Source organism: Nicotiana tabacum, chromosome 17 (assembly GCF_000715075.1).
Source record: "Nicotiana tabacum cultivar K326 chromosome 17, ASM71507v2, whole genome shotgun sequence".
In the NCBI taxonomy this organism is placed as follows: domain Eukaryota; kingdom Viridiplantae; phylum Streptophyta; class Magnoliopsida; order Solanales; family Solanaceae; genus Nicotiana; species Nicotiana tabacum.
The window spans coordinates 100,214,490-100,239,298 of record NC_134096.1 but is presented as its reverse complement, the minus strand read 5'-3'; the positions used below and the strand labels follow the sequence as shown (position 1 = coordinate 100,239,298).

Genomic DNA, 24,809 nt, shown 5'->3' with positions numbered 1-24,809 from the left:
CAACTGGTTAAGCTGTACCCAAATTATTTTATTTTATTTATTTTTTACTCACTTCGGACACAAACTTCAAATAATCCTCGTCTGAAATTTTAAATTTTGTCCGAAGTTGGGAAGTTACAGTTATATATTGTGACTTCAGATGACAACTACTTGGTGCATCCATACATCAGACGCATATGCTTAAGTATATCTTAAGTGCACTTTAACATATTTTAGTCTGAGGGGCAGCCAATATTTTGCATGTACTTAACGTTTTAGTCTGAAGCGCAAAAATGCCCAAAATCAAAAGTATGTTCTTTGAATTTCAACAATTCAACACAATTCAATGCTCAAGTCTACTCTAAATGAGCTCAAATTTGAATCATAAGTTTGAAATATCATAAAAAACAAACCCCCAAAAATCAATTTATCAAAACAACAAATCTAACAAACTTAGTTTGTCTGAATTTGGCAATTGAGAACTTTTCACATATGGAGATCCAAAGAAATTCAACGTCATAATGCCCAAAGCACAGAGGTAGTAGAAGAATGTTTCTTTGCTGACAAGTCCATAGCATGTAAGGGTAAGAAAACCTTTCTAGCATCCTCTTATCCAAAAGTGATTCAGAAAACATAGAAAAAAACTTAGCCATCCTAATTTTACTTAAGAACTCTCTATCTAGCCATCCTAATTTTACTTAATGCTTGGAGAACATCCAATTGCAATGCCTAAATTTTTTACAGTTCCAAGAGGTGTTTCCCAAAAGTCAATCAGGGGCAAAGCTGCTCACTACTTTATCTGCCACTCAACTACCTGCAAATATCACCAAAAATATTACGGAAATAATAGCACTATTTTCTTCGAGTAAAACGATCAAATAAAAATCAGCACAATGTAATAAACTCAATCACCTCGAAAGTTAGCACAACTTGCTAAATTGCATGGAACAGTCCAATATAAGCTCCTCTCACCACCCCACACACACACACAAAAAAAAAAAAAAAAAAATTCCCCCACACCAAACAAAAAGGCACTTCAACACATAAATGCCATATAGACTGACAAACCAACCCCTGCTAAAAGTGTAACTTGCTCTTTGTTGTCCAAGAACAAAGTTGTCTCTCTATTGATTATCAGATGGTGTGTGTGTGTGAAATGGCCATGATAGTTTCTTTTATCTGTATTACAGCTGCTCTAGGAAGATTATTTCCTCCTTTTATATGCAGTGCCAACAATTTACTTACTCTCTCTCATTAGTCATATATTTTAAATAACTTCTAAATCATGGAAAATTACTTGCATCTTCATAACATACTGATAGTATGACATTGAAGGACAACAACTGGACTAAAGGCAGGGAGGCTACAAAGTTTACGAAAAAGTCTGAGCAAAAACAAGACTTGTTGTATGCTGCCACTAGATGTAACAAGGTACTTAATGGGATGGGAAAATGGTAAAAGTCAATCCCACGGACATCTAACGCCTTTGAAATTTATATAAAATAAATCACCCTTCTTTGTCTAGTATGAGTATTGAGAATCAGGTTTAACAACAAACAAATTGTGATAATGATAGCAGAAGAGAAACGTAAAAGTCAGCACAAATCAGTTAAAATCGCGATGCATATCAGAAGTCCAACCACCATTATATTATATTTCCCATTACCTGCAACCCTTAGATGTTACTCTTCTCGAACGTCATCATACCTCCCAAAGTGGCCAGCTGAAAAAGTGAACGTTTAAGACATTGAGAATGAAGGTAAATCATCACGAAAAAGGGGAAAAAATGAAATGAGACGCATAGCAGCTCCATGAATAAAATGATGTTCCCGGTTTACATAAATAAACATCAGCATGTTAGAAGAAATGAGTAGAAGATGATACCTGTATAATTTATCTGATGTGGCCTCATCCACCACCATGGTAAGATGCAAAGGAACATCAGCACTCGCTCTTATCACAACTAACTCCACTGATTCTCCCACATGCTTCCACATGTCATGAAATAGCTAATGACAATTTGAATAAGAAAAGAAAAAGCTATTAATACCAATAGGATATTGCATTCTTTATTTTACGCATGCTTTCTTCTTGTTAGTGTTGATAGTATTTGTGTGTATGCATGTATATATCGCAGTACGTTTACTTGAATGGTAAGTTGTATTGATCAACTAGAAGAAAAGGAGGGTTCTCGGCAGAGTAGCACGTAGGCTACCAATAAGGTCCAAAACGAAAACCCAAAAAACATCTAGTAATAGCATCAATTGGACCTGATCAAAAAGCCAGGCAGGGCTGATCTCGGGTCTGACTTCCCTTGAGCCATAGCCTGGACTACCAATTAGGATACTTTTTACATGTATATTTTCTCATAACCTTGAGGAAAACGTCTACCCAATCTGATCCAAATAATAAGAGGGATTGAGTGGGTGAACCTAGGCAGTCTCGAAGAAAAAAGAAAACCCAGTATTTTGCAGTTCCATCAAACTATGACCAAGACTGGCACCAATATAGTTATCAAACCGGTCAAAAATTACCCTTTAACATGACCAAGTGGCAACTATCTTCATGACCAAATTGCTAATGCAAATGTAATGAAGTGATGTTTATGTCCTAGGGGCTCATATAAAAAAGACAAACGAAAACACATATTAGAACAAGTGTCTTCCAGAATTTATACATTTTCTATGTTCCTAAGATATATAGCTTACCTAGTAACGATGAGACACGGGCATATAAAAACACAGAATAGCTTGACCTGGTTTACCAACCAACTGGTAGAGCGGCCAGATGTCTAGTAGCTGAAAATTTTCAGCATATAGAAACTACTATAAGCGATTTTTAAAATTTTAGCCTTACTCTTTGCCTTTCTGACATTAGAGGCAAGAACTACTTCAAATGAAAAGAAGGGAAAAACGGTATACCTCCAAGAAACTTCGAACTTTTCTGCCACCGAATTGAATTATGACATCGTTGTGTTTTAGCCCAGCAAACTCAGCAGAACCACCAAGTATGACCTATTAGACAGTTCACCAAATTATCCAGCAATTAATAAAAATAATTTAGTTAATTCAAAACTAACCACATACATGGTTTTGAATAGTAACTAAACAGAAATTCATAACCTGTGCGAAAAAGTTGAACTATGTTGTTTACTTTAATTGGTAAATCAACCACTTGAAACGAATGAATTACATTAAGGCCACCAAACATATTAAAAAGCAAAAAAGAGAAAAAACTAGATGCAATGCAGATGCTCATGAAATGTTTTTGCCTCAATGAACTTCAAATCCGGCCACTCATGGATTAAATCAAAGACAAATGACTTGTATCCCCATTTTCTCCAAGAACATCAAAATTATAGAATTAAAATATCCTAGTAATTAATGCATGTCTGCATCGACAAAATTTTGAATGTGGTAAACTAACTCTGAGATACATTAAGTCCACCAACGATAGGACAAACATGAATTTACCATGAAAGCAAAGTAAATGATGAACAGGCATATGCATTTAGCGGATGAAGATAAGTAGCAACCAAATAATGATAAAGTTACAATTTAATTCTGCCTTCAAATATCCTCAAGGAAATTCAGTTTTCACATTAAGTTTCTAATGAAACACTATTCGAATGAATGCAACTTGAAACAACACTCTGGGCACAGAACCTTAAAAGTCCGGTTCTCTTTCAACTGTTAGGTATCAGTGAACGACTAAAGAAAGTAGGTATATGTGAATAATTTTATTAAGTCTTAATGCCAATGTGGCAATGTCGGCCAATAGGCTTAAAAACAAAACGAAAATTGAAATGAGGTTGACTTGGAAGTTGTCCAGTTAGAGGAGGACGCCGGAGCCAATGGTGACCGAAGAGCACCTTTAGATAATATTAAAATACAACACCGAAAAAAGAGGGTACAAGTAATTCTGTTTCTTTCATCGGATCTCTAAGAGAGATAATGATTCCTCAAGTTTGATGACTAACACTAAAAGTTTAAAACTACAGGCTCGATCATAACCAACCAAAAACTTCATAACCACTAATCCTGAGCTCATGGATTTAACAACTTGTTTTTATTTTATAAGTAAAAGAACCAGATTCATGAGAATGTTGCCAAGGTCTAAGTGGCTGGTATCATACCACAAGTATTCATCAACCAAAAATTGATCCAAGCTTGTCACATTTTAGTATAGGCAACAGGGAAAAGAGGGCATCAACAATAACAATCACCTTAGCAAAGTTGCCTAAAACAACTTGTCAATTCACCATTTTTCCAGCAGCCATCAGCCAAGGATAAGCGGTTGTGTCCCTATTAGTGTTAAACAACAGCAACATACCCCGTGTAATCCCACAAGTGGGGTCTGGGGAGGGTAGTGTGTACGCAGACCTTACCCCTACTTCGGAGGAGTAGAGAGGTGGTTTCTGATAGACCCTCGGCAAGCAAAAAATACGAATGCGTCTGCCGGGAGTTGACTACCATATATATTTTCACATTAATCTGGAGTTAAGCAATCAGATATCTTAACTGCGCATGCATTCAAATACAACTAAATCCTTTGTGTACTAACATGAGAACATCAAAAAGATAGTTCACAAAGGTGTACCTTTAGTTTACAAAAGTGTACCTTGGTCAGAAGGCACGGCAAGGCCCAATCATCTATGCTCAATCAGCTTAATGCTAGACACATCCTATTGACTGTTTGCCTAGGCTCTTAGAAAAAAACGTTAGGTAAGTCTTTAAGGCACTCTTCTTAAAGACCTCATGGATGTTTTTCAACATTATTATAAACAGTTAGTGGGTCATTGGAAGTGCAGACATAAATGACATTTTCCCTGTGTTTGAACATCAAAATGAGATGCCATGAGAGATGGATAATTCAATAAACAGCACTTAATCAAGTTGGCGAAGGATATTTTGATGATAAATGCCTTAAAACACCCTGCTTTTCCCCCTCCCTTCACAAGAAGTATCATGCTTCTCCATTATAGTCGCTTGTCATAGGCCCAGCAAATAGCTTACTCTTTTCTCTTATCCTATTTTCTTCAACTCCGTTGTTAATTCCCTTTTTTCTTCATCATCATGCATTTCATTACCTTAGTAATTAAAATACATAATTTTGTTTTTGTTGCTTTTTCATAATTAAAAATTCATTTTCAAACAGATCCTAACATGAGTTTAAGAATATACTAATTTATTCTGCATAACTACCCGTTTCATTGTTCCCTGCTTCACATCCATTTCATTTTGTAACTCCTGTTTGACTGTCAATAACTTGGAGGGTTCTGTGAGTCATGATGTTAATTAACAGTATTGCAAATAACATCACTTGATGTAGTCAATCTTGAAATATCAGACTTCAACGACCAACATTACTACGGTATTCCTAAAAAGTTTAGCAGAACAACTGAAATTCATAATTTAGAACATATTCAAATATGTAATACGCCAGTATGCTCAAAGTCTAGAATAACTTTTGACCAAGAAGTAATAATGCCACAAATGCAGTACTACGTTTATATGACACAGAAATTATTGTTTCATATGAGAGGTAGAATTGTTTCCCAACAAAAGGATGGCCTAAAAAGAGACAAGCTCCCGATCCAAATGTCACAAATCGAAATGTTTTGATATATTAATTGTAGCACTTCATATAAATTTGGCCGCCCATGAAAACACTAAATGCTACTTTATTGCTCTTCCCTAATATATACATGATATATGTGAAACTTTTCGAATGATCTTCTAGTAACGCTAAAGCAACTTCATAAAATAGAAGCTGGAGATTGGTAAATGAATTGTAACTACTTACTATAGTTGATGGTGTTTGCCATTCTTTTACACGCCTCTTACATCCGATATGAAAATCGTGTTGATACTAATCTTTTTGCAAGCATTATCCCTATCTTGCATTTGTTGCCTCTTTAAAATTTCAGCATTCACAAATTAAAATTAAGTGTTTTTCTTTATGCACATGCGTAACATGGTCAGTGAGGATTCATATAATCGACCGCAACTTGCTTGGGACTAAGGCGTGCCGTTGTTGTTTTTCTTAATGCACATCTTATACAAACGGGCACCTCACATCCATCAGAATGCCTTGCACCGATGCCTGGCCTACTATTCTACCTTGGTGCTATAATGTGCCTACTTTCTTTGACAACTATGAAATAGTGGGACACAATACCATTCAAAGAACAACAGTTTTCCACAAACAAGAAAAAAAAAACTGCAATAGAGAGCATACCTCTTCAACAATGATGCCTTCCATGACTTCAGGGAACTTTGAAATAATTCTTTCCAGAATTTCTAAGTCAGCTGCATAGAGATTAGTTACCTCCATCCCGAGCCACGGCCGACGTGGTTGCCTATGATAGAGCAAAAATTTAAGATTAGTACCAGGTATTTGGGTGATTAGATTTTTTATAAGCCTAAACTCCCTCAATAATTTTTCTTCATTATAGTTGACATGTACAAGCAGATTATCAAGTAGCAAGAATTCTTTGTTTAAGAGTGTACAACATTCAAAAGATAAATTATAAGTGGAACAACTTAAAATTTTAGCAGAAAGACAAACACACCAAGAAACAGAGATCCACTATGGATATGAGAAAGGCACAACAAATCTCGAAAAAAATTACATAAATAAAGGTAATAATTAATTGCTTTTGCAAAATTTTCTAGTCACTTGCAGGTTTATTCTAGAAAATAAAAGCTAGGCTACAAAACATGTTTCTTTCTTTAATAAGGTAAATATTTTATTTTTTTATAAAGGATAAAATAAATAACTTTATTAATGTGAAAAAAACATCCATATATAAGCCGTATACAAAAAGTAGAGAACATACATAACTACAGAATACGTTCAATGTAAGATATCTCATAGAAATATTCGATATGTCAACTGGTCCATTATACAATTTGTGACATTGTGCATGCTTTAAAAAATATTGAAGAGATGAAATTCAAGCATAATACATGCAATTGCAGAAAGAAAAATGGTACCACCACATATCAAGCATCCTGCAAAGGCAAAAACAAGGCAAAGATTCGGAGCTTACCTATATTTCTTATAATGTTCCCACCATATGGAAGCTATATTGATCGGCAAGAATGCAATAGAGGAGACATCATGAAAGCATATACCGATGATTTCTCCATAGTGATTGATAAGTGGGCCGCCAATACCACACTATAACAAAGAATGAAAACAAAAAGCCCTAAATTTGCAATCTTTCTACTAAAAATCTAACATACACTACAAGAAAGAATGAAAAGAAAAAGCCCTAAATTGGCAATCTTTCTACAAAAAATCTGACATACAATAGATAGATAAAATATGCATATATTTGTCATTGATTAAGAATATATTTAGAAGCAAAAAGAACAAAGTGACAAAACCACCAAAGTAAGAGATAAGTGTGAAAGAGAGTTTTTCTAAAACAGAAAGTGTGAAGGAGTTACTCTTGTAATTCTGCAAGTTGCCATGAAAAGCTCTTTACACTCGAAGTAGTCGTAGTCGCAGCGATCAATGCTACAAGAATCAACCAGAAAAAGAATTGAGGTGGAAAGTCACAATAACCAACATGGTATTCATGTACGAAATAAGCAATGTGTATTTGTGAGTGCCTGCGTGTTCTAAAAATCAACACATTATGTTAACAAAACAGCTTACTTAGGTATATGAGAAAAACATGTTCTTACCACCCATAACCCACCATACCCCCTTTGCATTTTAACTATAAGAAAATAAAGCAAGGCTTCAGGGACACCCTCTCAATAACCAGCTTAAACTTGTTTATCTACGAAAAAATTCCAATTTGCAGACTGGATGTATTGGGGATCCTCGGCTAAAATATACACCAGTAGAAAAACTGACCAAAATATTAATGCGTTGCATATTGAACCACGATGGCATAGTCCACAGTCAGGAACAGATCCCTTTCTCTAAGTTACTAAGTACATGCAATTGCAGAACCAAGACTCAAAAAGAACAGGTGCATAGCACATAAATCATTTACTGATGAACAAAATGCAAATATTGAATTTCTAGACACATAGGGAAGCAAGAATTACAATTTGAGAAACTCAACAGTATCAACTTAAGCCCTCCAAATGCATGATACTAGTTGATAGCAAGGCATATTCAAAGGCAAAAGAAATAGTTTAAGAACCAACAACCTACAGAACCTACAAAAATAGTTTAAGTCATAATTATTTTTAAGATAGTGAATACAATGAAAAATCAACATTCACGAGTATTTTGTGCTGAACAATTTTCATTAAAAGTTAAAAATCACATAATGCATGTACCTACAATCAGAAGAACGCACTCAAAAAAGAAAACAATGGACAAGAAGTAGAATAAGGAATAATATCAAGGACAACTCCAAAGATAATTAAATTTCAAGTGCTAAAGCTAAAACAGAAATTCTAAAGAGCAAAAAAAAAAATGTCCAACTTGAAAAGAGGATAGAATGATCTAATAGTTAACCAAGTCTTGGTACAACTCACAGACTCCAATGAAAGCTAAACAAATCCTCCAGCAAGAAAAAACTATCTTATCCAATTCATAGACAGGATCACAATGTTACGCCCATTCTGCATCTCATAATTGACCAAAAAGTGACAACGTCATCTTAAACCCCTGATTTTCACAGTCTAACCCATCTTAACAAACACATAAACCACCTATTATCCCAAAATATTTGTACTCAAAAAGAAAAGATATTTTTCAATTATCTAGTCGATTATTTACTAGCACGTGCATCAATCAGAAGCATTGTCAACATTGAAGTTGTTGACTTAATTTCTTAAATTGATCGCATTCATGTGAATAAAATTTTAATACGAAATTTGATACTAGACCTCACACTTAAAGATAAAAATCTATTACATCTCAAGGATTCATTAAGCAATTAAATATATGAGAACGTTTTCTTTTTCTTTTTTTATTATTGGTATTTTGTATATGGTTGGAGTTATTTCAGGATACACACTTCTTTCTTTGCCTAGGAAGAAAGGTGTATTAACCCAAAAACAAATACAATAAATGGATAAAGATAAGTTCTGCAAAGTGGTTGTTAGACCGACTAAATTGTATAGGAACGGAGTATTGGCAAGTCAAGACTTCTCGTGTTCAAAAAATGAAAGTAGCATAAATGAGTATGCAGAGATGGATGTGTGGCATACTAGGAAATATATGATTAGGAATGAAATATTCGGGAAAAGGTTGGAGTGGCCTCCGTGGTGGACAAGATGCGGGAAGCAAGGCCGAGATAATTCGGGCATGTGAAGAGGAGATGCACACATGCCTCATTGAGGAGGTGTAAGAGGCTGGCTATGGTGGGGCCAAGGAGATGTAGAGGTAGGCGGAAGAATTATTGGGAAAGGTGATTAGGCAGGACATAGCACATCTTCAGCTTGCCGAGGCATGACCCTTTTAATAAAAGGGTATGGAGGTCAAAGATTATGGTAATAGGCTAGTAAATAGTTGAGCGCAATTCTTTTTCGTACATGTATTGTTTTTCTATATCTATAGTACTAGTGTATTCTCGTATTTCCTATTCTTAGGTTTCCAATACTGCCTTTTATTTCTTTTACTTCGGTTATCTTATTTTCTATATGTTATATTGCTTCTCTTTACATGGATTCTTCTCTGTCGTATTTCCTTATTTAAACTGCTGTGATTATGTTTGTTTTGAGCCGAGGGTCTAACTTCACAAGATAGGGGTAAGGTCTGCGTACACACTATCCTCCCCAGACCCCACTTGTGGGACTACAATGGGTATATTGTTTTTGTTGTTGAATAAATTAGAGGTAAAATTAAACCTATTTTATTACAATTTTAGGCTTCATTAACTTCCCCTCCTCCCATTCCTGTATTTTGAAGGAAGTGATTGTAGCAAATTAAAAGTCAAATAAAACACTGACCTGAATTCACCAGGGGCAGCCATGATATCATACGGCTTCTTATTGAAACGACCAAGTGCAATAACTGAATCTCCAGGAATAAGATCAAATGAGTTTGAATGCGGACGAAGTTGAAATGACTTCTCTTCCGTAACTCTGAGCTGACTCGGACGAATCATGATAGAATCATTTAAATGAGCTAGGGAAGCAATTGGAAGTGGGGAGTCTGATTGAATCCTTATAGCAGCAACATTGTAGTGAAAGTCATACGCCTCAATATGACCATCAAATGCTCTTCCATCAAATAGGTGCACAATAACCTGAATAAATAGTTATAACTATCAACTAATTTGACAGAAGTTGGCAATAGCTTTCAAAGGAGACTAAGATATCAAGAGATTAACAACATGAATTTAGTTAGGAAGTAGTGAGAAAAATCTGAGAACGTGATAAAAATAAGCTAACCTTAATGTCATCTGCTATAGAATTTCTAACTTTAGAGCACCTAAGGAGACTCGCAGTGGTCAATATTATACTAGAAGTGTCAACACTTTCTATAATGGTTCCAGAACATTGAAATATCTCCTCTTTTCCTAATAATGAACATAAAAGTAACAACAATACGTAAAATGATTACAAAAGAAGGTAGAACAACAAAAATAAAATTGAAACAACTAAATCTCCAAGCAATAAAACAAACAAACATCAAAGCAAGCAACAAATATGAGAAAACAAATAAAACTAATATGAACAAGTACCCGAATATGATTCAAGACTGACGACAGATGTGGAAGCTTTTAAAGCAGCCATCTTCGTATAAATATCTAAGTGCTTATTTTGAGCATGTAAATAGAACCTTTGTCGCTTCGGATTGAAACTCTCATAATCACTCGAAAAACCAGGGCCTACACAATTTTACAATTAAAACAGCATAACCAATGAATTTTGGTACAATCGAAATTAGGGCAGAATTTTTAATGAAACTCACTGTTGTCGGGGTCTTCCTTTGGTTCCCTTTTCCAGGGAGTGAAAGCTTCCACCCATTCCCTTTTGTAACTATCATAATTCATAATTTACCTACAAATTAAGCCAATTCACTCTTATATATCCATCTCAAGGATTAAAAATCAAACAGATACAGTGAATTGTAGAGTAGTAGATTTATTTTGCCATATTGCCTATTTTTGTTATTCAAGTATGTATATTTGCTATAAAGATATAGACATCAAATCAATTATCTACTTTCTTAACACTACTTCTTCATCCATTGGTAAAGTGATATGCGATAATAATTGACATCAGCTTGATCAAAACAAATTCTAACTACATTTAAGCGAAATCTGATTTTCAACGCCACTGAAAATTCAACTTAAATCGTGCCAAAGCATCTCAAGCCCTTTCCCGTACACCACATCAATAAAACAAATAAAACATACAACAAAAGAGCATAAAGAGAAGTCATGTAACATCGAAATTTCCACAAAGGTTTAACCCAAAAAAAAATGTTTTCCATCAAAGGTGTTAACTTTGTATCTGTAAGTTGCTCTTTCTATTTCTTACTACTTTTTTTTTCAGAGGATTTCTGTGAAGCATTCTGATTTATGCAGCAAAACAAATACTAATGTTCTGTTAATTTGGACTAATGGATTTTCTTAAAAAAGAGCCCGCGAGCTGAAAAGAAGAGGAAAACAGAAGGTTTCAGGGTTTAACCGTAGCTCCGTTAATCCCTAGCACTTTTCAGATTACAAACTTGGTTTGGACTAAAAGAGAGAAAATTAGGGAGAACGCAGAATATAAACTCACGAATAGAAAGAGAAAACACCACCGAGCGAGAGTACGAGCTTTCACCCAAGCGTTGGAATGCGGAAGCTAACAAGCATATAATGACAAAAATATTGGAGTCTTCTGTTACATAGTGGGTTTTTTTGGGGAAGACATTAAAAAAATAAGGAAAAAAACAAGCATAATTACATAAATAAGAGATACAGTATAAGAAAAATATACAAAAATGTTATAATCTATATCTAATTATGATATGGATGGTTGTTACACATCGTTTCATAATATATCATATTGTAATGTATTGCATTGTACTGTATCATTTGATAAATACAATATTTGGATAGATTGTATCGTTTGGTGTTGTTTCATGATATCAAGCACTAGCAATATAAAAAATAAACTCGCAATATTATAAAGAAAAAATATGATATGGGATAAATTTATTATATAAAAGGTAGGTAAATGATAAAATAAAATTATTTAATAATAATAAAGTGTGAGATAAGAGAAAAAGACAACATAACGACGCAACCATACCAAATCGGTCGTTGCATAAATTGGCACATTTCGTCGTTATGTAACGACGAATTTAACGATACGATACAATAAAATTTAAGTAACAACCAAAACAACATTGTATTTAAAGTAACAATACGATACAATACAATAGGTAACAACCATCCAAACAAGTTGTTAGCGAAATGTCATTCGACTTTTTTACTATTTTAAAATAGAGTTAATATTAGATAAAATAGTCATTTAATTATTTTTCTAATATTTAAGACTTTGAAATCAACTAAAACTTGTACTTATTAAATCTTTTTTTGTTTGAACCATATAAAAAATCCTAATACGATTTCTAAATCAATTAAAATATAACATTACATTAATTCTTTCCATATTTGAACATGTAAAATAACAAGACTTCTTACAAATTATATATCATGGTATTTAATTTTTATTAGAAACAAAAGTCCATAATCAAAAGCTTAAGCTCTCTCTCATGCTCTCAGCGCACGTTAGCTAACGTACGTTGGCGCGTCTGCCATGGGAAGGGGGCGAGGTCGAGGACGAGGAAGACAGAAGAAAACGTCGATTCTTAAATCTGGAAGTTCAGTAAGCAATAGTGCAAAAGTTAGGAAGGTAATTCAAGCTCAAACACAAGAATTGAAGACACCGGAACAACAAGGGATAGTGATGACTGGGAACGATGAAGCATCTTCTTCGATCAACTCTGAGGTGAGCAGGAAATTGACTCTAAGTACGCCATTACTAATTGAGCAAAACTGGTAAAACGGTCACTCATAGGGCTGATGAGAAAACCAATGAACAGTAACACTACCTAACCCTAATGATTTACAAAAGAAAGGGGAAATGAGTAAGGAACAAGCCAAAGATAAAATTGAGACCCCTGTAGCCCCTACTGTGATTGAGAACCCTAAACCGATGAACCCTGCAAATCGCAGAGCTGAACCACGAGCATGGGCCAATTTATTTCAGCAGAACCGTGCAACCACTCATGGAATGACACTCAGATACATCCCACTTCATATTGTGAATGGCCAAACAGTGGTAAAATTATATCCTCAAGATGTGGAAAAGGCAGAGGAGAAATGGAGTGTTGCGATAATAGCCTACATCCTTGGATATAACCTTGGATATAATGTTATGAAGAGTTATATTGCTTAACATTGGCTTGATGTTGCTAAACCAGACCTATTCCTTCATGATTAAGGGTATTATGTGATCAAGTTTCAGTCATTAGTAGACATGCACAAAATATTCTATGTTGGTCCTCACACTATCAAAAATAGGCCAATAATTTTCAAACCATGGACACTAGAGTTTGACTTAAGCAAAGAGTTCCTCACTGAAATACCTCTATGGGTGATCTTCCCTAAACTACCTATGAGATGATAGGGTAGTGAAGCACTAAGCAAAATTGCTAGTGCAATTAGGAAACCTCTATTTGCTGATGAGTGAACCGCCAAACAAATAAGAATCTCCTATGCAGGGATGCTGATCGAAGTCAATGTTACAAAAACTTTGCCTGCAGAGATTACTATGTGGGATTCTAGAGGTAGGAAATTTCAGCAAGAACTGGTATATGAATGGAAGCCAAATTATTGTGATAAATGTCAGACCATTGGCCATGTATGCCACAATCAACAAGGCCCTAGAGAGCAGCAGGGAGAGCAACCAAATAGAAGAAGAGAAACCAAAAAAGTTACATATGTATGGAGAACTAAGGGGCCTGTGATACCTGAAGTTGGTCACAAAGAAGTTATGATGAATGAAGTTGGCAACAGAACAAACCAGACCCAAACTGATGCAATACAGGAGAAAGTCCAACCTTGCTTACCAGTGGTGACTCAGGAGCATACTCAGAGGCAACTTGCAATGGGAGTAGGGAATGCAATATCAAACATAGTGGACAAAGGCAAAAAGCAAGCTAGCCCAGAATTGAGCCTAGAGAACTTTCCTATGTTAACACCTACTACTAGCAGGGGTGGATCCAAAAGTGTAACAACTGGTACCAGTGGAAGCTCTTCCCTACCTTATGACAGAGGTGGGAGCACTAAATCCAACCAATAATCTGGTTATTGTGGAATGTCAGGGATATTAATAAGTATTACAAGCGGAAAGAACTCAAAAATTATCTGAAGATCAAAAATATTAAGCTTGCATATATCATTGAAACTAGAGTTAAAGAGAGTAAGCTTCCACATTGCCCTTGGCTAGGAGATACTTACTAACTATAATGATGCAGTGAATGGAAGAATTTGGGTGATATGGGATTCAAACTACTACTTAGTTACTTTACTTAAAGCAGAAACACAAGTTATACATTGCTCTGTTAAAGGTATTATGGGGTATCAAGATTGTATTTTGTCAATAGTCTATGATTTCAATACTATAGAGAGAAGGAAGCAATTATGGGGAAGTTTGACAGAGATATGGCAAAAGATCTCCACAGTGTGTCTAATTGGAGCAGATTTTAACTCTGTACTACAACTACGAGACATAATGCATGGAAATCCAATCAGCATGTATGAAATCCAAGACTTCAATAAGTGTGTCCAGGATTTGGGCCTTAGTGAACTGGCATGGGAGGGTGAATATTATATGTGGTCTAATAAATAAGATGGGAGTGACAGAATATGGAGCAAACTTGATAGAATGTTTGGCAATTATGAGTGGATGATGCAATGGGGTCATGTAGCTACTATATATGATGTTCCTTTCATCTCTGACCATGCTCTTATGAGCCTAAGTTTAACTATTAGCCAAGGAAATAGGAAAACTCCTTTTAAATTCTCCAATGTGTGGGCTGAGTATGAGAGCTTCTTAAGCATTGTTCAACAAGTATGGCAGCAGAGATTACATAGTAAGATTATGTAGAATATCTGAATGAAACTGAAAACACTTAGGTTGGTGCTTAGGAAACTAAATGTTGAAGAGTTCAAATTCATAAAAAGGAAAATTGAGAAAGCTAGAATTGATCTTGCTAGGGTCCAAAGGAGCATAACTACTAATTGCTCTGATGAACTACTGTTAGAGGAGAAGGTACTAATACAAAATCTGGAGAAGTGGGACTTGTTAGAAGAAGGAGCATTGAAACAAAAGGCTAGAGCAAGATGGATAAAACTAGGAGATTCTAATACAAAGTACTTTACAGCTGTTATGAAAGTAAGGAATCGGAGAAAGAAAATTCTGAAACTTACTTCTATTACTGGAAATAGACTAACAGATTTTGAAGCCATCAAAAAGGAGATTGTGGCTTTTTATAAGTCATTGATGGGGTCTGCTACACATTCACTTCCTGATATAGATAAACTGGTGATGCAAAAAGGTTCAAATCTTACACAGCAACAAAGAATTTCCCTATGTAAAGATGTGACTGAAGAAGAGATCTATGAAAGGCTATGCTCCATTGGAGAAGATAAGGCTCCTGGTGTTGATGGGTATAATGCATGCCTTTACAAGAAGGCTTGGCCAGTTATCAACAACAACAACCCAGTAAAATCCCACTAATGGGGTCTGGGGAGGATAGTGTGTACGCAGACCTTACCCCTACCCCGAAGGAGTAGAGAGGCTATTTCCGAAAGACCCTTGGCTCAAAAAAACAAAAAGACAAAAGGGCAAAAAAGAAGACAATATTAGTATCACAACAACAATCATAGGATAAATAGGAACACTATGAAATCCAGAAGAAAGATGCAAAGTAAAGGGAGACAATATTAGTAAATATTAGTATCACCACAACAGTCATAAGAAAAATAGGAACACCATGAAATCTAGAAGAAAGATGTAAAGCAAAAATGATAGCTAGTAAATAGGACCTGCACTGAAAAGCGAAATAGTAAGCCACAACATTCCCATTAGTTATCTTAGACAAAAACCCTACATGGCTAGTTCCACCATGTTACGAAGTAAGGCACGACTCAACTACCTCCTAACCTACAACCCTAATACTCGACCTCCACATCTTCCTATCAAGTGTCATGTCCTCGGAAATCTGGAGCCTCGCCATATCCTGCCTGATCACCTCTCCCCAATACTTCTTAGGCCGCCCTCTACCTCTTCTCGTGCCCTCCGTAACCAACTGCTCACACCTCCGTACCGGAGCATCTAGGCTTCTTCTCTGAACATGTCCGAACCATCTAAGCCTCGCTTCCCGCATCTTGTCATCAATGGGAGCCACATGCACCTTCTCCCGAATATCATCATTCCTAATCTTATCTAATCCTAGTGTGCCCGCACATCCATCGCAACATCCTCATTTCTGCTACTTTCATCTTCTGGATATGTGAGTTCTTAATGGGCCAACACTCAGCCCCATACATCATAGCCGGTCTAACCACCGCTTTATAAAACTTACCTTTGAGTATCGGTGGCACTCTCTTGTCACACAGGACTCCGGATGTTAACCTCCACTTCATCCATCCTACCCTAATACGGTGTGTGACATCCTCGTCGGTCTCCCCTCCCCCCTGGATAACCGAACCAAGGTACTTAAAGCTGCCTCAACTCGGGATGCCCTGCGAATCAAGCCTCACAGCCACGCCCACTTCCCCTGGCTCAGCGCTGAACTTACACTCCAGGTATTCCGTCTTTGTCCTGCTCAGCTTGAAACCCTTAAACTCAAGAGCCTGTCTCCAAACCTCCAGCCTCTCATTAACACCGGCTTGCGACTCATGAGATTATTGAAGTTGTCTTGGATTTCTTTGCTACTGGAAAACTATACAGGGCTATCAATTGCACTTCTATTACATTGGTTCCTAAGACTAACAAGCCAAAACTGTTAAGGAATTTCGGCCAATTGCCTGTTGCACTGTGCTATACAAACTAGTTTCCAAGATCCTTGCATCAAGAATGCAAGGAGTCATTACAACAGTTATCAATGAAGCTCAAGCAGGGTTTATACCTGGGAGGAGGATTGTTGATAATATAATCTTAGCACATGAGTTGGTGAAGGCCTATTCTAGAAAGAACATCTCTCATCGATTTATGATCAAGATTAACTTGCAAAAAGCTTATGACTTTGTGGAATGGCCATTTTAAGGCAAGTTATAGAAGAATTGGGATTTCCTCAGTTATTCATCTCTTGGGTAATGGAGTGCATACAAACAATCATTTATTTCATCATAGTTAATGGAGAACCAACAATACCCTTCAATGCTGCCAAGGGACTAAGGCAAGATGACCCAATGTCACCCATCCTGTTTGCCATAGCAATGGAATATCTGAGTAGGAACCCGGCTAGTCTCAAAATGGATAAAGAGTTCAAATACCACCCTCGATGTGTCAAGCTAGGGATTTGTGATGACCCGATAGGTCATCTTATATTTTAGAACCTAATTCTGTGTTTCGAGGTCTCTAAAACCTCATCTTATCCTTCATCGATTCGCATGCGCAGTTCGACTGTTCTTCTGGAAGGCTTATAAGTTAAAATTTGATAAAATTGAGAATTTTTGCCTTAAAAATTAATTTGAGTTGACTTCGATCAACGTTTTGAGTAAACAGACTCGGATCCATATTTTGACGGTCCCGGTAGATCCGTACCGTAATTTGGGACCTAGGCGTTGCCCAGAATCGAATTCTGAGGTCCCTATCTCGAGATATGGAATTTTGATGAAAAATTAAAAGTTTGAAAGTTTAATGATTTTAAGAATTGACCGATGTTTGATCTTATTGATACCGTATCCATATTTTAGTTTCGGAGCCCGGTATAGGTCCAATATTATATTTATGACTTGCCTGTGAAATTTGGTAAAAAACAAAATTGGTTTGACGTGATTCAGACGTCCGGTTGTGAAAATAGAAGATTCAAAGTATTCTTGAAAAATTCATTTGATTTGGTGTTCAATCCGTAGTTCTAGGTGTTATTTTGGAAATTTGATCGCGCAAACAAGTTCATATGATATTTTAGGACTTGTGTGCATGTTTGGTTTGGAGCTCCGAGGGCTCAGGTGAGTTTCGGATAGGCTACGGAGTGAATTGAACTTAGAAAAGCATAGCTGGTGCATCAAACCTGCAGATTTTGCATTTGTGAGATCTGGCTCGCAAATGCGAGCCTCGCACTTGCGAAGGAATCATCGCATTTGCGAGCAGTGGGCTAGGGGTGGACCTTCGCATCTGCGTCATGGTGGAAATCTGGGGGTTTGGGTAGATTTAGGGATTTTTGAGAAATTAGGATTTAGACCTCAAATTGGGGTCGGATTCCAAAATAAATTACATAACCGAGCTCTGGGGTAAATGGGTAATCGGGTTTTGGTTCGAATTTCGGGTTTGGACTAAGCGGGCCCGGGAGTTCCTTTGGCCCGTCATGCTCTTCTTCTGCTTCCTATCGAGAGAGGGAGGGTAAGGAGGTTTATTGACGGACTTGCTCAACCTATCATATTGCAGATGGCTAAGGAGACTGGGAGTGAGATTTATTTTCAGGCGGCTACCAATGTCACCAGGCGAGTCGAGATGGTTCTTGCTCAGGGAGGTCAGGGGTCTGACAAGAGACTACGTCATTCCGGGGGTTTCAGCGGTGCCTCATCTGGAGGCAGGGGTACTTTTGGTAGAGGCCATCCTTCCAGGCCATTTTATTCAGCACTCCAGGCATCCCGCGGTGCCTCAGGTTGTCGTGGCCCTCATATGCCTTATTCTGACCAAATAGCCTACAGTGCACCACCAACTCCTATTAGTGCACCTCTGCTTAAGAGTTTTCAGGGTGGTTACTCAGGTCGACAGGGTCAGCAGTCACAACAGTCGAGGTCATGTTATACTTGTGGTGATCCGAGGCATATTGCTAGATTTTGCCCTCACGCATCAAGCAACTCACAACATCAGGGTTCTCGTGCCATGGTTCCGGTACCAGTTGTTGCACCACCTGCTCAGCCAGCCAGAGGCAGGGGTCAGGAAGCCAGAGGTAGAGGCTAGACTGTTAGAGGTGGAGGTCAGGCCGTTAAAGGTGGAGGTCAGCCAGCTAGAGGCTGAGTCATCTGACATTGTTATCACATGTATTGTTTCAGTTTGCAGTAGAGATGCTTCAGTTCTATTTGATCCGGGTTCTACTTACTCCTATGTGTCATACTATTTTGCTTCATATTTGGTTGTACCTCGTGATTCTTTGAGTGCTCCAGTGTATGTGTCCATACCTGTGGAAGATGCCATTGTTGTAGATCATGTTTTTTGCTCATGTGTGGTTACCATTGGGAGTCTTGAGACTAGTGTAGATCTTTCACTTCTTGATATGGTCGATTTTGATGTTATCTTGGGTATGGATTGGCTGTCACCTTATCACGCTATATTGGATTGTCACGCCAATACGGTGACCTTAGCCTTGCCGGGTTGCCTTGATTAGAGTGGAGATGGACTCCTGGCCATTCTACCAGTAGGGTTGTCTCTTATATGAAGGCTTGACGCATGGTCGAGAAGGGGTGTCTAGCTTATTTGGCTTATGTCTGCGATTCTAGTGCGGAGGTTCCTTCCATGGATTCAGTGCCAGTTGTTCGTGAGTTTCCAGAGATGTTTCCTGCAGACCTGTTGGGAATGCCACCCGACATGGATATTGATTTCTGTATTAATTTGGCTCCGGGCACTCAACTCATCTCTATTCCGCCATATCGTATGGCCCGCCAGAGTTGAAAGAATTGAAGGAATAGTTATAAGATTTGCTTGGCTTCATTAGACCTAGTGTCTCGCCCTGGGATGCACCTGTGTTATTTGTGAAGAAGAAAGATGGATCGATGAGGATGTGTATAGATTATCGGCAGTTGAACAAAGTCACCATCAAGAACAAGTATCCATTGTCGAAGATTAATTTGAGATCTAGCTACCATCAGTTGACGATTAGGGCATCAGATGTCCCTAAGATAGCTTTTCGGACTCGGTACGGGCATTATGAGTTTTTGGTGATGTCCTTTGGGTTGACAAATGCCCCATCAACATCCATGGATTTGATAAACCGAGTGTTCAAGCCTTATTTGGACTTCTTTGTGATCGTGTTTATTGATGATATCTTGATCTACTCCCGCAGTCGAGAGGAGCATGAGCAACATCTTAGGATTGTACTTAAAACTCTGAGAGCCAGCCAGTTGTATGCTAAATTTTCAAAGTGCGAGTTTTGGTTGGATTCAGTCGCTTTCTTGTGGAACGTTGTATCGGCAGAGGGCATTCAGGTAGATCCTAAGAAGATTGAGGCAGTTTAGAACTGGCCTAGACCCACTTCAGCTACGGAGATCAGGAGTTTTTTGGGTTTGGCGGGCTATTACCGTCGATTTGTGGAGGGGTTTTCATCTATAGTATCCTCGTTGACTAGGTTGACTCAGAAGGGTGCCCCGTTCAGATAGTCAGACGAGTGTGACGCGAGCTTTCAGAAGCTCAAGACTGCTTTGACTACATCGCTGGTGTTGGTGTTTCCCACATGTTCAGGATCTTATATGGTATATTGTGATGCGTCCCGTATTGGGCTCAATGCGGTATTGATGCATGAGGGTAGGGTGATTGCGTATGTGTCGCGGTAGTTAAAGGTTCATGAGAAGAATTACCCTGTCCATGACTTAGAGTTGGCAGCCATTATTCATGCGCTGAAGATTTGGAGGCACTATCTTTATGGTGTGTCGTGTGAGGTTTTCACAGATCATCGGAGCCTTAAGTATTTGTTCAAGCAAAATGATCTCAATTTGAGGCAGAAGAGGTAGTTGGAGCTATTGAAAGACTATGACATCACCATCTTGTATCATCTCGGGAAGGCCAATGTGGTGGCCGACGCATTGAGTAGAAAGGTAGCGAGTATAGGTAGCCTTGCGTTCATTCCAGTCGGTGAGAGGCTGATTGCATAAGATGTTCAGACTTTAGCCAACCAGTTTGTGAGGTTGGATATTTCAGAGCCTAGCCGTGTTCTAGCCTGTACACTCGCTTGGTCTTCTTTGTTTGAGCGTATCAGAGATCGGTAGTATGACGACCCCCATTTGTTGGTCCTTAGGGACACAGTGCGGCATGGTGGTGCCAAGCAGGTTACTGTTGGATATGACGGAGTCTTGAGGATGCATGGTCGTGTTTGTGTGCCTAATATGGATGGATTTCATGAGTTGATTCTAGAGGAGGCCCATAGTTCCCGGTATTCTATTCATCCGGGCACCGCCAAGATGTATCAGGACTTGCGGTAACATTATTGGTGAAGGAGGATAAAGAAGGATATAGTTACATATGTAGCTCGATGTCTAAATTGTCAGCAAGTAAAGTACGAGCATTAGAGGCATGGTGGTTTGCTTCAGAAGATAGAGATTCCTGAGTGGAAGTGGGAGCGTATCACTATGGATTTCATTGTTGGACTCCCACAGACTCAAAGGAAGTTCGACGCAGTTTGGGTCATTGTGGACAGGCTGACTAAGTTAGCGCATTTTATTCTTGTGGCAGTTACTTATTCTTCGAAACGGTTGACAGAGATTTATATCCGTGAGATCGTCCATCTTCACGGTGTGCCAGTTTCTATCATTTATGATTGAGGTACGCAGTTCACCTCGCACTTCTGGAGGGCAGTACAATGTGAGTTGGGCACGCGGGTTGAGTTGAGCACAACGTTTCATCCTCAGACCGACGGACAGTCCGAGCGCACTATTCAGATCTTGGAGGATATGCTCCGCGCATGTGTTATAGACTTCGGAGGATCGTGGGATCAGTTCTTGTCCATTGCAAAGTTCGCCTACAACAACAACTACCAGTCGAGCATCCAGATGGCTCCCTATGAGGCATTATATGGTAGACGGTGTCGATCGCCGGTTGGATGGTTTGAGCCGGGGGAGGCTTGGTTATTGGGTACAGACCTAGTATAGGATGCCTTGGATAAGGTCAAGATTATTCAGGATCGACTTCGCACAGCTCAGTCCCGACAGAAGAGTTATGCCGACCGTAGAGTTCGTGATGTTGAATTCATGTTCGGGGAGAGAGTGTTGCTCCTGGTATTACCCATGAAGGGTGTCATGAGGTTCGGAAAGAAGGGCAAGTTGAGCCCTAAGTATATCGGGCCTTTTGAGATTCTGGAGAGAGTGGGAGAGGTGGCTTACAGGCTTGCATTGCCATCGGGGGGTTATCGGCAGTTCATCTGGTGTTCCATGTGTCCATGCTCCGGAAGTATCACGGCGAACCGTCTCATGTATTAGACTTCAGCTCTGTCCAGTTGGACAAGGATTTGACTTACGAGGAGGAGCCGGTGGCTATTCTAGCCTATCAGGTTCGCCAGTTGAGATCAAAAAGTTACCCTTCAGTTCGAGTGCAATGGAAAGGTCAGCCCGTCGAGGCAGCTACTTGGGAGTTCAAGTCGGACATGCAGAGTAGATATCCACATCTTTTCACCAGCCCATATACTTTTCTATGTCCGTTCGAGGACGAACGGTTATTTTAGAAGTGGAGAATGTGATGACCCGATAGGTCATCTTATATTTTAGAACCTAATTCTGTGTTTCGAGGTCTAAAAAACCTCATCTTAGCCTTTTTCGATTTGCGTGCGCAGTTCGGGTGTTCTTCTAGAAGGCTTATATGTTAAAAACTGATAAAAATGAGAATTTTGCCTTAAAAATTAATTTGAGTTGACTTCGATCACCGTTTTGAGTAAACGGACCCGGATCCGTATTTTGACGGTCCCGGTAGGTCTGTACCGTAATTTGGGACCTGAGCGTATGCCCGGAATCGAATTCTGATGTCCCTAGCTCGAGATATAAAATTTTGATGAAAAATTAAAAGTTTAAAAGTTTAATGATTTTAAGAATTGACTGATATTTGGTCTTGTTGATACCGGGTCCGTACCAGGTCCATTATTATATTTATGAATTGTCTGTGAAATTTGGTAAAAAACGGAGTTGGTTTGACGTGATTCGGACGTCAGGTTGTGAAAATAGAAGTTTCAAAGTATTCTTGAAAATTTCATTTAATTTGATGTTTAATTCGCAGTTCTAGATGTTATTTTGGCGATTCGATCGTGCACGAGTTCGTATGATATTTTAGGACTTGTGTACATGTTTAGTTTGGAGCCCCGAGGGCTCGGGTGAGTTTCGGATAGGCTACAGAGTGAATTGAACTTAGAAAATCATAGCTGGTGCATCAGACCTGCAGATTTCGCATTTGCGAGATCTGGCTCTCAAATGCGAGCCTCGCACTTGCGAAGGAACCATCGCATTTGCAAGCAACAGGCTAGGGATGGACCTTCGCATCTGCGAAGTTTTGGATCACACCTGTGATCCTCTCTTATCCGCATCTGCGAACACTTATTCGTATTTGCGATGACAGCGGGCCTAGGGCAGTTTCGCATTTGCGAAATAATTGTCGCATTTGCGGGGCTCGCATTTGCGAACCCCAGGTCTCAAATGCGATGGCAGAACTGTTCAAATAATTAGAAAAATTGGATTTTCACACATTCTTCAAATTTTCAATACAAGAAAACCCTAGGGGCGATTCTTTCAAGACTCTTTCTTCCCCAAATCAGTGGTAAGTGATTCTAACTCATTTTTTTTCAATCTTTCATTACATTTCACAAGTTTTTAACCTAAAATCTAGCGTTTTCATGGTGGAAATTTGGGTGTTTGGGTAGAGTTAGGGATTTTTGCGAAATTGGGATTTAAACCTCAAGTTGGGGTCAGATTCCAAAATAAATTACGTAACCAGGCTCGAGGGTGAATAGGTAATCGGGTTTTGGTCCGAATTTCGGGTTTGGACCAAGCGAGTTCGAGAGTTGACTTTTTCAATAATGACCTAAATTGAATCCTTTGCAATAATGGGTAGTTCCTAAGGCTTAAATTGAATCGTTTGGTTGGTAAATTGCTAGATTCTATTGGTTCGGAGGCTCGTTTGAAAGGCAAAAGCTATGATTGAGCATTGATTGGACTTTGGAGCGAGGTAAGTATTGTGGTTAACCCTGACTTGAGAGATTAGGAATTGTTTGTCTATTTGCTATATGTTTAGTTGTTGAGTACAATGTATATGTGAGGTGACAAGTACTTATGCGTTGTTGTCGGGTTAAAGCATGCGGGTGGAACTTGTTCCTTGTAGTTTATTGCTTACTTGATCTTGTTATCCATGCTTAGACTAGTTACTTAATGAATTGATCGTACTTATCGTGTTTACGGGTTTTGTGATAATTGAGTATTGATTCCAAAGTTGAGGTTTGTATTGTGGAACTATTATTGAAGTAAGGCTTGTTCTTATTGATTCTACCTCCCTGCTATTACTTGTTCATTGATATGTGGTAAGGGAGAATGTTAATGCACGAAGGGTGATGCTGTGCCATATTGTGAGTGTTAATGCATGAAGGGTGATGCCGTGCCATATTGTGAGTGTTAATGCACGAAGGGTGATGCCGTGCCACGTTATGAGAGTTTATGCACGAAGTGTGATGCTGTGCCGTATCTACTGATATATATGGTGAGGCTGAGAGTAAAAATACGAAGGGTGATGCCGTATAATTTTTTTCATTGTGTTTAGTGGTTTTCACTAGTTAAAAGCATGTTGACTGTTCTGGTTATCATTTCTGTTGTATCTCCTATATCATGTGCCCCTTTAGTATGTCCCCCTCCCAATAGTACATGTGTTAGTTTTTATTATTGTTTTTCTTGTACATCTATTATTATCTGCATAGGTTTATTATGTGGGTGTCTT

General features: G+C 38.3%; 1 protein-coding gene across 6 annotated transcripts; it reads right to left on the bottom strand.

Annotated features, from left to right (window-relative positions):
- Positions 1–436: 436 nt before the first annotated feature.
- On the bottom strand, positions 437–11,814 carry LOC107763279 (putative protease Do-like 14). 6 transcript variants are annotated; one of them, XM_016581750.2, is made up of 12 exons: positions 11,688–11,814; positions 10,873–10,961; positions 10,643–10,789; positions 10,350–10,477; positions 9,906–10,204; positions 7,437–7,506; positions 7,034–7,164; positions 6,220–6,340; positions 2,901–2,993; positions 1,864–1,988; positions 1,646–1,702; positions 437–793 (listed from the first exon to the last, which is right to left on the bottom strand). In XM_016581750.2, the coding sequence occupies exons 2-11, from the start codon at positions 10,952–10,954 to the stop codon at positions 1,681–1,683; spliced, it is 1,218 nt and encodes a 405-aa protein (XP_016437236.1). In that variant the 5' UTR covers positions 10,955–10,961; positions 11,688–11,814; the 3' UTR covers positions 437–793; positions 1,646–1,680. The 6 variants fall into 6 exon arrangements, with proteins under 6 accessions (XP_016437236.1, XP_016437237.1, XP_016437239.1 ...); XM_016581751.2 differs by having other exon boundaries at positions 11,595–11,711; XM_016581753.2 differs by lacking the exon at positions 10,643–10,789.
- Between the last annotated feature and the right edge of the window lie 12,995 nt (positions 11,815–24,809).